Raw genomic sequence first — 15,045 nt, 5'->3', positions numbered from 1 at the left:
TGAAACAATAAAATTCTCTTCCCTACTTTCAAAACGTGCCCATCATAGGTAAGCAATGGCTCTTCTCCAAATAGCTTTCAATTTCACACCCGAGCTAGTAAAGCAACCACTGTCTAGACCAAAACTTGATCTTGTCATGGAGGGAAAAGAGAAGAGAGAACAGCACACAAGGGGGCCAATAATTCTGCATGACAAGTGCAATTTCTCACATTTCCTTTACTACTAAAGGATGTCATCTTACCAAACCTGATGCTAATGAGGCAATTAAATGACCACTCTTTTTAAGGACAGGCCAGAGGAGTTTGGAAATTATATAATCTACCACATAGAAAATCCCTATTCTGAAACTCACATTGAATTTTTTAATGCCTCCTCTGTCATGGTTTTCTAAACTGTCACCTCTATTCTCTAGCCCTACTTAACATACAGGCCACATTCTCTTTCCTCTAAATTTAACATGCAAAATTTAAATTTTGACAATTTGACCTGTTGGTTATAGTTAGTATCATGCAATTCTGCCTCATTAACATTTTGAATATAGACCTGGCTGCCCATATTATTGTTATGTCTGGAACTAGGTCAATGGTCCAAAGCAAAAAAACAAAAAACAAAATAAAAAAAAAGAGCAAACTACTGCACTTTATTTTCTTTTGAATTACGGTATTTCTGTGTATCTACTTACTTTTTATTACCAATGTTTTTTATTCCAAATGAAATATTCAATAAAAGGTTTCCCCATCTTGTAATTTCTTTTTCTGCCAGCCTGGCTACACTCACTATTGTAGATCCCTTGTTTATACCTGAGTACTTTATGTACTGATTTTTAAAATGATCATACTCTTTGCCATAGTATATAAAACTTTAGCAAGATTGCTATCTGTAAGTGACCTCATTTTTCTCTCCTCGTTTATGCATGGACCAGTTACTTTTGTGTACTTTCTTCTGTTGATGTTTTCTTTTTCTTTTTCTTTTCTTTTTTTGGTTTTTCAAGACAGGGTTTCTCTATGTTTCTCTATGTAACAGCCCTGGAACTAGCTCTTGTAGATCAGGCTGGCCTTGAACTCACAGAGATCTGCTTGCTTCTGCCTCACAAGGTGCTGGGATTAAAGGCGTGTGCCATCACCTGGATCTGTTGCTCTTTTTTTATAGTCTCTGGGCAGCTTCATTTAACTAGACTGTTCTTCCTAGATCTTTAACTGGTTGCCTCTTCTTTTCATTTAGGTTTCAACTTGGATATCCTCAAAAGGCTCTTTCCTCGCCCACTCTAGCTATTGTAACCTCCTTCCCTTCTCGCCCATGTCACTTCTCACTCTTGGTCTAGTTTATTGGCATGCCTATAACTCTCTAAAGTTACCTTATCTGTTCATTACTTATCATTCTTAGTCAACACGGTAGTTCTGTTTGGTCACAGTATTTTTTTTCTCCAATGCTAAATGTCTAGAAGCTAAGTGATGTTCATGAAGGCACATGTCTGTGATACCAGCTCTTGGAAGGCTAAGACAAGAGTCAGAGGCCAGTCAAAAAAAAAAAAGCAAAAGCAACAGTACTTGGTATAGAGTAGTCACTTAGCAAAAGTTTTCTGAATTAATGACAAAAAAGTAAGAAAGAAAACCACACCAGTCTTTACATTCATAACCTTCGCCACATATTATCCATGTTCCCCTCCTTGTTTGTAGCAAGGAGGGGAGCGCTTGTTTGTCCTGGCTGCCCAGAACCAAAATAACCACACAGAAACTATATTATTTAAAACACTGCTTGACCCATTATCTCTAACTTCTTATTGGCTAACTCTTACATCTTAATTTAACCCATTGCTAGTAACCTGTGCATTTCCATGTGGCTGTGCTTTTCTGGCAAGATTCCAACCAGCTCCTGTCTCTGGCGGGGCTACACAGCTTCTCTCTGACTCTGCCTTTTTTCCTCCCAGCATTCAGTTTAGTTTTCCCCGCCTAGCTAAGCTCTGCCCTGCTATAGGTTCAAAGCAGTTTCTTTATTCATTAATGGTAATCACAGCATACAGAGGGAAGTCCCACATCACTTGTTGGTTTTATCCAAACAAGCATTACATGCTGGAGTTTTTCAGTTTGATGATCTCTGAGTCTTTCCTCAATCCATCTCCAGTCACAAATTAATTCCCATTAATAAAACAACTCCTACATCTGTTTTCTGGTTTTTTTTTCTTCCCCAAGACAGGGTTTCTCCGCATGTAGCCCTGGCAGTCCTGGAACTTGCACATTAGACAAGGCTGACCTCAAACTCATAGAGATACGCCTACCTCTGCCCCCCTGAGTGCTGGGATCAAAGGAATGGGTCACCAAACCTGGCTCTGATATCATTCTTAACTTTTCTCCTTACCCATATCCATCAAACCATCAGGTCTTGCTGGTACTACATAGTTTTCTCTGGGATTTTTCCCTCCCCACCCAATCATTACAAACACACACACACACACACACACACACACACACACACTTCTTTCATGTTTTGAACATCTACTCTATTCTTTAAAGCAAATCTTTCAACCACAGAATCTTCTTGATGAACTCTCCAAAGTCCTGAGATTTATAAAACCCTTGTGTGAGTGGTGTGTGGTTTGGATATGGCCCCTTCTTCTCCCTCTCTCTCTCTCTCTCTCTCTCTCTCTCTCTCTCTCTCTCTCACACACACACACACACACCATACTACACTACCTGCAAAGACATATATATATATTTATATATATATATTTATTTATATATATATATATATATAAAGAATCATAAGGTTAAAAATAAAAAAAATTCATTTTGTGTTATATACTTATATAATTTTGGGTTCAGCTTTTAATTCAGATTAAAATTGTATGCCCATGTTTCAGAAACATGTTTCATTTCTGCAATTTTCTGTTTGTTATATTTTCATTAGATGTTAGTACATGAATAATACTTTTTTATTTGGGATGTACTGGGGAGTCTACCTCTTTTTAAATGTTTTTATAAGTACTTTGACTCTGTCTTGTCTTAGAGTTTTCATTTTCAGATGGGTTTCAAGAATTAATTTAATTTTTTTTAATACATACAGGTTCACACAGGGTACAGGTGAGTTTGTGCCTTTCAAAGAATTTGTTCACTTTCCTATAACATGTTGAATTTACTAATTCTGGCTTCTGTGTCCCAAGCTTACAAATTCTGTCAGAGAAGTTAATATAGACCGTCATGGAACACCTCATTTGCTGTCAGTTTCTCTGGAACCATTATCTTTCTTGGCTGAAATCTGCTGCCATGAAACACTTGTACACATTTTGTATCTTTAGGTTGTTTCAGGCAGGAATGAAATTCCAGTTTTTGTTTCAGGAAAAAGGAGGAGGAGGAGGAGGAGGAGGAGGAAGAAGAGGAAGAAGGAGGAGGAGGAGGAGGAGGAGGAGGAGGAAGAAGAGGAAGAAGGAGGAGGAGGAGGAGGAGGAGGCTTGATTCCTGGAACTTCAATCTAGATATAGACTTTTCTTAGTGTTCAGTGACCTTAATGTTACTGTGTCTATTTATGGTCATGAATCCAGGCATGTTCTATCCATCATGAAGAACACAGTTATTAATTTACACTCAAATATGAACTCTTTCCCTGAATAAAATTAATCTAGTGGTGTAGAAGTTCCTTCTGTTTGTATGTTGTGTTGCTTTCATTGGATAATGAATAAAGAAACCACCTTGGCCTAGCTTATAGGACAGAACTTAGGGAGGCGAAGTAGACAGAGCTGAATGCTTGGAAAAAAGGGCAGAGTGGCAGATGCCATGGATCTTCTGCCCGAGACAGACGCTGGATAGAATCTTGCTGGTAAGCCACAGTCATGTGGCAATAAACAGATTACTAGAAATGGGTTAAATTAAGATGTAAAAATTAGCCAATAAGAAGTTATAGCTAATGGGCCAGGCAGTGTTTAAATTAATACAGTTTCTGTGTGATTATTTCAGGTGTAAGCTAGCTGGGTGGTCAGAAGACAAGCAGCCTGCTCCTCCTGCAACAATCTAGGTTTAATTGAGCTGTCTTTTCTTCTTTCTTATTTTATCCTCAGAGTAAGAGTAGATGGAGATTGTTTCAACTTCCCATTACAGGTATAGCTCCTTGTCAAGGGCCACAGAAATGGACAGAGGTAGTCTGTAGTTCAATGGAATACCAGAAATGATTGGAAATTTTCACGTCCTTTCAGTTTCATATAAAAAAGGGTTTATTATTGAGAAAATAATGATAAATGACTTTGGATAAACTGCAGGTGTCCATGAACAAGAGATTGTGGCCTTCACGTTGTTTTCACATGATCTTCACGTGGCCTTCATGTGATCTGCACATGGTCTTCATATGGCTTTCACATGGTTCTCACATGGCTCTTACATGGTCACCACTGGACAGGTCTATCAGACAGAAAATTCACAGAGAAATAGGGAACTAACAGATGTCATGACTCAAATGGACTTAACAGACATCTATAGAACATTCCACCCAAACACAAAAGAATATACTTTTTTCTCAGCACCTCATGGAACCTTCTCAAAAATTGACCACATACTCGGTAACAAAACAAATCTCAAGAGACAAAAAAAAAAATTGGAATAACCCCATGTATCTTATCTGATCACCATGGCTTAAAATTAGAATTCAACAGCAACACTAATTCCAGAAAGCCCACAAACACATGGAAATTAAACAATGTTCACCTGAGTCACCCGTGAGTCAAGGAAAAAATAAAGGAAGAAGTTAAAGACCTCCTAAAATTCAATGAATATGACCACACAACATACCCAATTTTATGGGAAACAATGAAAGCAGTGCTAAGAGGAAAGTTCATAGCACTACATGCCTTCATGAAGAAGCTGGAAAAATCCCACACTAGTGAGCTAACAGCACACCTGAAAACTCTAGAACAAAAAGAAGCAAACTCACCCAAGGAGGATTAGATGGCAGGAAATAATCAAATTGAGAGCTGAAATAAAAAAAAGAAACAAAGAAAAAATACAAATAATCAATGAGACAAAGAGTTGGTTCTTTGAGAAAAATCAACAAACCTTTATTTATCCAAACTATCCAAGAGAGAGAGAGAGAGAGAGAGAGAGAGAGAGAGAGAGAGAGAGAGAGAGAGAGAGAATATCCAAATTAACAAAATCAGAAACTAAAAGAGGGACACAACAACAGACATGGAGGAAATCCAGAGAATCATCAGGTCGTATTTCGAAAAACTGTACTCCACAATTGGAAAACTTAAAAGAAATGGACAACTTTCCTTTTTAATTTTAATTTGGTAAATATAATTTACCAAAATTAAATCAAGACCAGATAAGCAAATTAAGTAGACCTATAACTGCCAAAGAAATAGAAACCGTCCTCAAAGGTCTCCCCTGCAACAAAAAGCCCAGGACCAGATGGTTTCAGCCCAGAATTCTACAAGATTTTTGAAGAAGAACTAATACCAATACTCCTCAAGTTGTTCCATACAATAGAAACAGGAGGAACACTGCCAAACTCTTTTGAGGCTACAATTACCCTGATACCCAAACCACATAAATACATTACTAAGAAAAAGAATTACAGACCAATGTCACTCATGAACATTGATGCAAAAATATTCAGCAAAATACTGGCAAATTAAATACAAGAACACATCAGAAAAATCATTCATCATGACCAAGTAAGCTTCATCCCAGAGATTCAAGAATGGTTCAGCATATGTAAAATCTGTCAATGCAATCCACCATACAAAGAAACTAAAAAACAAAACAAAACAAAACTACATGATCCTTTCATTAGATGCCAAAAAAGCTTTTGATAAAATACAACATCCCTTTATGATAAAGGTCTTGGAGAGAGCAAGGATACAAGGAACATACCTAAACATAATAAAGGCCATATACAGAAGCCAACAGCCAACATCAAACTAAATGGGGAGAAACTCAAAGCAATCCCACTGAAATCAGGAACAAGACAAGGTTGTCTACTCTCTCCATATCTATATGCTGGGAATTAAACTCAGGACTTCTGAAAAAAAGCAGTGTTAAGAGCCGTCTCTCCAGTCCCGGATTTCGGTCTTAAGTTCCAGCTATAACAGACTTCAGCATGTTAGCGGTAGTGAGCTTCAGACCTTCACTTGAATTGTCTTCCTTGTACACTTCCACTGGAAACTTTCTCTCGGCTAATACTACTTTTTCAGTTTAGCAATTCCAGTGAAGATGTCTCCTCTTTTTAGTCTTACTATTTGAAAACTGTAATATATGTAGGGAGTTGGAAAAGGTTCAAATTGTTAGTTGTGATTGTATGTGCCCCATTAAACCCTGTCCCGAGGAGGACTTTTTGGGGTGAAAGCAAATTTAGAAAGAAATATATGAAAATTGAAAATAGGGTAGTAGAAACGCTTAAGTTCAGGAACATGACCAGACCAGTGAAGATGCAATAGCTGGACTCAGAAGGGATGGTGGCATGTTGCAGAAGTTTTTTGAGGCTAGTGTCAGGACCTGGGAGTCTAGCGATCACACTGAAGAAACGAAGGTCACTGACCAGTTTTTTAACATCTGTCCCTCAGCGCAGTGGGGGACAGGAAGCAGCTGCAAGCAGTCTCAAACCACAGCCCTTGACCTTGGCGGCTGCAGACAGGACCTGCGTCCTGTGGGAGCCACTGAGGCGCCTTGCAGCTCCCTCCGGGCCCTCCGGGCGGCCCTGCGCGTGCACGGCACGCGCGCCCCCAAGCGCGTTCGCGTGCGGCCCCGGCCGGGAAGCGCCGCTAGGGAAGCCGCGCCCGCCCGCTGACCCTGATCATGCGCGTGTCGTCCTAACACGTGCCTGTCTCATCAGTCGAGAAGTTCTGGTTTCCACGCCGAAATGCAGCCATCAGAGAGGATGCATGGGGAAGCACTGAAGGATTCTGGGCTTCACGGTGGAATGCAGAAGTCGGGCTAGGTTAGCACGACCGCGCAAAGGCTGAGCCATTCTGGCACTGCGGAGGACAGCCGCATCCGGGCTTTCCTGCCGCAAGCTGCCCTCCGAGCCAGGGGTCCTTCAGGTAGGAGGTCCTGGGTGACTTTGGACGTCCGCTCCGCCGGGTTGCAGAAGCCGCTTGGTGTGTGTCCCGCGCTCGTTCTCCTGTCTCCGTGGAGGTAGGCCTCTGCCGCAAACATGCTCCGTCAGATCATCGGGCAAGCCAAGAAGCATCCCAGCGTAAGTTCATGGTCTTTTCCAGGGTGGCTTCTGTATTTGGTGCACCTGTCTCAGTCCCCTGGGGACGCTCCCTTTTCACTGTTCTTGGGGTTTACCCTGTCTGTGGTTGGCATGACCCGGCTGCTCGAAGCCTTTTTATTTGTGACTGTTTTCCGCTGCGGAGTTTTGCCAGAAACAGAAGGTGGCACACATCAGGGAGGAAGGTAAACATTCTGAGTGTTGGAACGCTGGCCACGCTCTTGCAGATTGGTTGCTCCAAAGAGGGTTGGATGGTACACAGAGTGGGTTAGAATCCAAGAAAGGTCAGGTTGGCGTTTGAGGCATTTATGTCCACTGCATTGCATCTCCACGCCTTCTGAAATGTAAGGAATCTTCATCCTGGAATCCTTACTTTTCTTGGATACCTTGCATTTGCAAAATTTATGTAAGTTTTCTTGACATGGCGTTTTCGTTCAGTGAAACTCCCCCTATGACAGTCCCTAAGATAATTAATATTTGCCTTAAGTCTGGTTTTCCAAATACTTAGGAAATTTAATAGAAATCCGTTTCCAGAGTTAGTTCCTAAAACCAGTGCTTGTAACAGACATGTCTGCCAGCTTATTACGCTCCTTTTTTTTTTCCACAGAGATTGTGTGTTTATCACTACCATTACTATTATCTTTATTATTTTTAGTTTTTTCTAGACAGGCTTTCTCTGGATAGCCTTTGCTGTCCTGGAATTCACTCTGAAGATCAGTCTGGCCTCGAACTCATAGAGATCCGCCTGCCTCTGCCTCGCGGGTGCTGGGATGAAAGGCGTGCACCAGCACTGCCAAGCAAGAAGTCAGACTCTTAAAACCAAAATAATCCTAATGCCTTTAGAATACAATTGAAAAGAAACATTGCTTCCTTCTAAAATCAACCTTTGTTCACATTTTAGGACAAGTTAGCGAAATGGATTTGGAATTTACCATGTAGGAACCATTGTAGTATGTATTTTGGACAAGATCAAGGAATGTGATGATGGGTACTATGTTTTGTCTATTCTTTGTTCTAGTTGATTCCTCTCTTCGTATTTATTGGAGCAGGAGGTACTGGAGCAGCACTGTATGTGATGCGCCTGGCATTGTTCAATCCAGATGTCAGGTGAGTCTCCCAATGCTTAAAGCTTGGATGGCTGAGGAAGCTGGCCTGGGGACCACAGTCCTGGGAGAGGTAGCACAGTAGAAAGAACTACAATTTTGTAGCCATGCAGTCAGCCCCAGGACTTTCTGCTGCTGACATTTACCTTTCCTGTCTCATGAATTTACCCAATTTCCCTGAGTTTTAGTTTCCTGTTGGTAAAGTAGAATTGCTAAGTCTTTCATTTTGAAGCTCGGGGTAATAATTGTTTGTTTATTGTTGTTGTTGTTTGGAGACAGAGACTCATTATGTATCTCTGGCTGTCCTGGAACTCACTGTGTAAATCAGGCTGTCATTGAAATCACAGAGATCTGTCCTCTACCTCCTAGTGCTGGGATTAAAGGCGTATGCCACCATGCCTGGGAATAATTGCTTTTTATAAAATACTTAACCGTGATTCTTGTCCTGTGTGAATGTTTTATCTTTTGAACAATAAAATGATTCTTTTTGCAGTTGGAAATGATTAATGGGGAGTCTATAAACTTTTGTATATTACCTCAATGATAAAAATAGAAGATTTTATAAAAGCCAAATACAAACATTCCCGCTATAAAGACAGGGATGAGGACAGGTAACTTAAATGGCTGTTACTGTGATTTTTACCAGTTGCATGCTTGTTTAACTATGAATTCTACTTCTGTTTAGCTCATAGTGAAAGTAATACTATCCTATACCTACTAGAAAATGAGTTTGATTTCTTCAAAACACTAACTTCTAAGGAAGTATTTCAAAACACTATTGTAAGTAGTGTTTTATTACTATAATAATTATACTCTTTTATTCATTTTAGCTGGGACAGGAAAAATAACCCAGAGCCTTGGAACAAACTGGGTCCCAATGAACAATATAAGGTAAGGTACAACATTGTTAACGTTGCTGGAAAGCATATTGTAACAGATCTATGGCTGTGTGGTTGTTTTTCTTGAAATGGGATGTGCAGGCAAAACTCCATTATCATGATGAACCTTGAAGAGTTGCTGCCATTGCTGTTGAAGTATGGACAGCCTGGTCTTGGGTGGTTTGGCTGCCTGTTTCTTCTTGGTATGGTTCAAATATTTTTGGTGAGGTTTAGTAGGAAGAAATGAAAGTCAGTTAAACATAAAATTTTGCCATGAGCCTCATAGATAAGCTATAACAGCTTCCCAGAAGAGTGGTCTATTTAGCTACTCTTTGAAAGAATGTATTCATGTACCATGACTATTGATTTCTCAAACCTAACCTTTCTTATGTATTGTATTTGTGCATGTAAACCTTCTGTTGTCAAGAGTTCGGGTTCGGGTACAATTTTCATGCCAAACAATCTATTTAACTAACGTGCCTAATTCTCCCTTAGGTTTTCTGCTGCATCCAGTTGTTCCCCAGTACCTAGCAGTTAGCCTTAGCCCCCCAGAAGAGTCACGCTGAGCCATGTTTCACTAAGACCTGGGGAAAGTGTCTGTGGTAGACACGTGTTCTCATTACTATTTGTAGCAACTTTAAAGATTATTCTTTACTCACTTTATTTTTTCTTTTTATTCCTTTTGTTTGTTCATTTTTTTTGAGACAGAGTTTTCCTGTGTAACAGCCCTGGCTGTCCTTTACTTAGCTCTTGTAGACCAGGCTGACCTCAGAGGTCGGCCTGCCTCTGCCTCCCAAGTGGGGATTAAGGGCGTGTGCCGCCACCACCGGGCTCTTTACTCACTTTCGCTTAACCCAACTCTAATTTGGCTTCTAAGTACACAAGCTGCTGTCCTCTAATGGTAGAAGTAGAAATTCACTAACCAAGCTGAACTAGACCATCTTCTATGTGCTCAAGAAATAATAAACAGGCATTCTCATTCATTATTTTGTTTTAGGAATTTAAGCACCAGTTATTCTAGGGGGAAATGTATCTGAATGTAAAAAAAGCATTAAAAGGGAGAACAAAGAACTAGAATTTGGTTGTTTGATCAAAGAGCATATTGGGATATTCTATATAGGTATTTTAGGAAATGTTCCAGATGATTCCAACAGTTGTGCCAGTTACTGTGCAGTTACTGATGACGGGCTGATGTGAGGCCCTGTTAACTGAAAGTGGAACGTTGCTGTGTTAAGGCCCTGGTGTTTGTGGCATAGCCTGAGCCTCGAGTGCTTGTGGCTCATAGAGGGTAGAAACTGAAAAATGTTGTTATATTGTAGTAAGAGTGAAGAGAACGCAATCTAGATGTTCATTAAGCCTGGAATGGACGAAGTCTACTTATTTTTGCTTTTAAACCCAAGCAATGAGGTTATTGTCTCCATAGTGATTTTTCTGTTATCTAAAGAGAACTTTTTTGAGGATGGACTGGTTTCTTTGTGTAGCCTTGGCTGTCCAGGAACTCAATCTGTAGACCAGGCTGGGCTTGTACTCAGAGATCTACCTGCCTCTACATCCTATATGCTGGGATTAAAAGCATGTGCAAAACTCTTGGCTTCATCTAAATGAATTATATTTATTTGGCCAGTAGAGCTCAGTCGTATCATACGCCCTATCTATCTATCTATCTATTATCTATCTACCTACCTATCTATCAATCTATCATCTATCTATCTATCTATCATCTATCATCTATCTATGTGGCAAGCTATGAGGTAGGAAGATGATATTTACCACTTTTAAACTGTTTAGTTTTTGACCCCCTGTTCTTTCCATTTCCCTTGAGAACCACTGTAGTGTGGAGCTCGGCGGGCAGGCCTGCTTTTCGTCCCGCCCGGCTCCCTCTTGGGTAGCTTTACCTGAAATAATTACATGGAAACTGTATTCTTTTAAATACTGCCTGGCCCATTATTTTCAGCCTCTTACTCACATCTTGCTTTAACCCATTTCTAATAATCTGTGTAGCACCACAAAGTGGTGCCTTACCGGGAAGTTTCTAGCGTACATCCATCTTGAGCTGGAGCTTCATTGCGTCTGGCTTCTCTCTGAGGAGAGGCACGGTGGTCTGTCTAACTTAGGAGAGGCGTGACATCTGACTGAGCCATCTACCTCACTTCCTTCTTCCTGTTCTGTCTACTCCACCCACCTAAGGGCCAGTCTATCAGATGGGCCAGGCAGTTTCTTTATTAATTATCCAATGAAATCATCAGATAGATAGAAGACACACCTACATCAAACCACAGTGGCAAATAAGGGCTTCTCATCAAACTGAAGACTGGAATGAAATGAGTGTGGAGCACTTGACTTAGAAACAGCAATGTGATTAAAAACTAAAAGTTAATAGTGTTAAGATACTAAGATTTGGGGTGGCTATGATAAAAAGTACCATGGATAGGGAAGCTTAGGCAGCAGAAATGTGTCACCATTGTGGGAAATGTGAGACCAAAGAGCCAGTTAGTTCTGTTTCTCCCGAAGATCCTGGATCTTTCACAAGATTACTGGATGCTTTCACAAGAGGAAAAGGAGGTGGATACTTGGCTCTGTTTTTCTCTTATAAACAAAATAGCCTAGTTGTGAAGGCTCTGCCCTTATGACCTGATTACCTTCCATATTCTCAGTTTCTAAATGTCATTTCTTATTGGGGCTAGAACTTCACCAGATGTTTTAGGAGGACATGAATATTCAGTTCATAAAGGGAAGTTACTGGTTCCCCAAAGCAAAAACTCATAAAACTACAAGAGATTAGGAAAAGATGAGGTTTAAGGATTAGAGGCCCAGCAATACATCATTGAAAGAAATGCTTCAAAGCTAGGATCAGATTCGCTATCTAGGGTGCTTTCAAGGTGACCACTGTTGAGAAAAGCAGCAGAGGCATGTGAAAAAAAGCAAAGCAGATTTCAAAATTACTTCCAGAGAATTTTAAGTACAAAGCAAATACATCAAAAGCCCACTAGCTTTGAGGGAAAAAAAATGTTGAGTCAAGGTCTCTCTACATAGTCCTGACCTGGAACTCACTGTGTTGACAAAGCTGGCTTTGAATTCAGATACCTGCCTGCCTTTTTGCCTCCAGAATGCTGAGAGATTAAAGGCATGCATCACTACTTTGGCAGAATAGTGGGTTTAAGGACGTAGCCATGGTTGTCTTGAAACTTGATATGTAGATCAGGTTGATTTTCAACCTGTTCAAGGTTGATCCTGCTGCCTCTGCCTCAAAATTCTGGGTTAAAAGGTGTGTAACAACCACGACACCTAGCAATGGCTTTGTTTTTGAATATTTGTTCTCTTTGCTTTGAATTCCATTTATGAGTACAGGAGCCTGCTGAGATTACAGATGTCAGAGCCCTGAAGCTGGAGTTACCAAGGTGGTTTGTGAGCCACCCAACATGGGTGCTGGGACCTGAACTCTGAGCCTTTAGATTAACAGTACTTGCTTTCAGCCACTAAGTCATCTCTCCAGCCTTTTAGTTTAGTCAGTTTTAAGTAATTTATAATTTGATCCTCAATTAGATTTTTATAAAGCAATAAGAATGCAGAAGATGGTGATGGTTAAGATAAACCGCAGCTACATGTTGGCATCTATTAGATGTTTATTTTCTGCTTAACACATAATTATACTTGTATATTTATCTCAGTATAACCTAATATGCAAACATGTTAGAGACTAGTATAACTTGTTCTGTTGTCTAGGTGAATTGATTTTTAACAAGGCAGAGCAAAGAATATTGCTTGTTTATTTACATTTATCTGTCCAAGTAACTGTAGACCAGTGTTTATAAACCTAAGGATAACATGGCGATATGCTTTATAACTTGGAGAGTTTTCTTTTTTAAAAAATCAAGTAAGGAGTTGGGGATGAGGTTCAACTGTCAAAGTGTTTGCCTAGCATGTACAAAGCTCTGTGTGCAGTCCCCAGCACCCTTAAAACAGTGTGGTGACATATACCTGTCACTCCAGTGCTGGAGAGGAGGAGGCAGGAGAGTATAAACTCTTAAGATCATCCTCACATACACACCATGGAGGCTGTGTGAGATCCTGCCTCTTACAGTAAAGAAGTATATATTTGAAGAAAAGGGGAGTTTGAAGAAATCTCTGTGGGAACAGATTTGTGAACCATTTGTTTGTATGTTTTTTTACAGTGGAAGGGAATGAGTCTAGGGCTGCACATAAGCAACTGCTGTGACTTTGAGCTAGATACCAGCCCTGAAGTCTCCTTTAATGCAGTCTGTCTTCCATTGCTGTGAAGAGACTCCATGACCAAAACAATTCATATGAAAAAGGACACTTAATTGGGGGCTTGCTTATGGTTTAGAGGCTTTGTTCATTATTATCTTGGCAGAGAGCATGGCAACAATCAGGCATGGTGCTGGAGAATGTATCTGGGAGCTACAACCTGATGCACAAACAGAGAAAGAGGACTGGGTCTAGCATGGGATTTTGAAACCTCAAAGCCCAATACCCCAGTGACGCACTCCTCCCACAAGGCCACAACTAATCCTTTAATCAGTATTGGGAGTTCCATTCCCAGGGTGACTAAACATTAATAATATATGAGCCTATGGGGGCCATTCTTATTCAAACCAGTACACAGACTCTTGAGAAAATGCTTATAATTCTTTTACAGATAAATAACTCATTTTCAAGGAATTATAGCATTATCTTCTTAGTTTTCTTTAGTCCAAGAATTAGAATTTTTGTTTCTTCCAGTAGAAATTCTAGACCCGTTTCAAACATATCACCAAAAAACAAAACAGCAACAAACTCACTAGGAGTTAGACATTGTTTAGTACTCAAGTAAAATATATTTCTAAGATGAATCTTAATTGAAATATTTGGAAATCTTAGACATGTTTTAGTGTGCCGTACTACTTAAAATCTATCACCAAAAGTGACTGGCAGTGTTTAGCATTCAGAAAACCCATGAGAAAAGGACAGCTGGAGCTGAAGAGTTGCATAAGCAACAAAACACTATTATTACTAGCCTGCTTCCTGTTGACTTGGGGTCCCACATATCACACATAGGGTGTTTATATATGCACACACAAATATATACAAACTAAAAATTTAGAGATAGAAATGTGCATCAGAAAGAATAATTATTCATTTTGCAATGGATAATCCTTATAGATCTAACTAGTATAGAGTATACTTAAACTATAGATTGAATGCTTTATTTACTTTGCCAAAATCATCTCCTTGAATAACCACTAAAATTTTAGATAATGTATTTTTGTGTGTGTATTACATTTACATAATTAAGTATTCTTAAAATTTTCTTTTCTGAGTTCTTATTTGAAAAAGATGAAACAAATTATAAAACTTTTGTGTTATGTTTGTCTTTGGTGATCTAAAATATATTTTTCCCCCAAGTTCTACTCAGTGAATGTGGACTACAGCAAACTGAAGAAAGAAGGCCCTGACTTCTAAACCATGAAGCTCACCATAAAGCTGCTTATAATGAAGGTCTTTCAGAAGCATCCGCACAATTTTCCACTTGACCAGGAAATACTCCTCTGAATGCATGAAATCATGTTGATTTTTTGGAGTTTATTAAACTGATGAATAAATCTTTGAAACTTGATAACGTGTCATTAATTAATGCTGAAAATCCATATGGGACTTTATGGCTAGGGTATATGAAATAAAATACTAAAATTCAAACCATCTCTTGGATTTTTCTATGTATTTGAGCATTTTACTTTATACTGCTTTAGTGTGTGTGTGTGTGTGTGTGTGTGTGTGTGTAGACCCACACATGGTAACTTCTAAATGGAAATGAAATAAAGGGATATTGGGAAGTATATTCAAGCCTTAGTTAAACTGTGGAGTTCACTGCA

The 15,045-nt window shown here is 39.6% G+C and overlaps 1 protein-coding gene and 1 long non-coding RNA gene across 2 annotated transcripts; one reads left to right on the top strand and one right to left on the bottom strand.

Annotated features, from left to right (window-relative positions):
* Positions 1-4,192: 4,192 nt before the first annotated feature.
* Positions 4,193-6,716, bottom strand: LOC119808113. The gene is made up of 3 exons (XR_005284402.1): positions 6,520-6,716; positions 4,915-4,954; positions 4,193-4,385 (listed from the first exon to the last, which is right to left on the bottom strand). It is a non-coding gene; the product is annotated as an uncharacterized LOC119808113 (long non-coding RNA).
* Positions 6,717-7,018: 302 nt separating this feature from the next.
* Positions 7,019-14,789, top strand: Ndufa4 (NDUFA4 mitochondrial complex associated). Its single transcript, XM_038320452.2, has 4 exons — positions 7,019-7,176; positions 8,213-8,301; positions 9,128-9,188; positions 14,579-14,789. Exons 1-4 carry the CDS (start codon positions 7,135-7,137, stop codon positions 14,633-14,635), a joined length of 249 nt encoding a protein of 82 aa, XP_038176380.1. The 5' UTR covers positions 7,019-7,134; the 3' UTR covers positions 14,636-14,789.
* Positions 14,790-15,045: the final 256 nt, after the last annotated feature.

This window comes from Arvicola amphibius, chromosome 2 (genome assembly GCF_903992535.2).
Source record: "Arvicola amphibius chromosome 2, mArvAmp1.2, whole genome shotgun sequence".
NCBI classification, from domain to species: Eukaryota; Metazoa; Chordata; class Mammalia; order Rodentia; family Cricetidae; genus Arvicola; species Arvicola amphibius.
The sequence above is the reverse complement of the archived record's forward strand: the minus strand, read 5'-3'. Positions and strand labels throughout refer to the sequence as shown.

Coding starts and splice junctions, on each gene's coding strand:
- Ndufa4 (XM_038320452.2), top strand. CDS start 7,135: ATGCTCCGTCAGATCATCGGGCAAGCCAAGAAGCATCCCAGC. Junction 7,177..8,212: donor AAGCCAAGAAGCATCCCAGC/GTAAGTTCATGG, acceptor TCTTTGTTCTAG/TTGATTCCTCTCTTCGTATT. Junction 8,302..9,127: donor TTGTTCAATCCAGATGTCAG/GTGAGTCTCCCA, acceptor TATTCATTTTAG/CTGGGACAGGAAAAATAACC.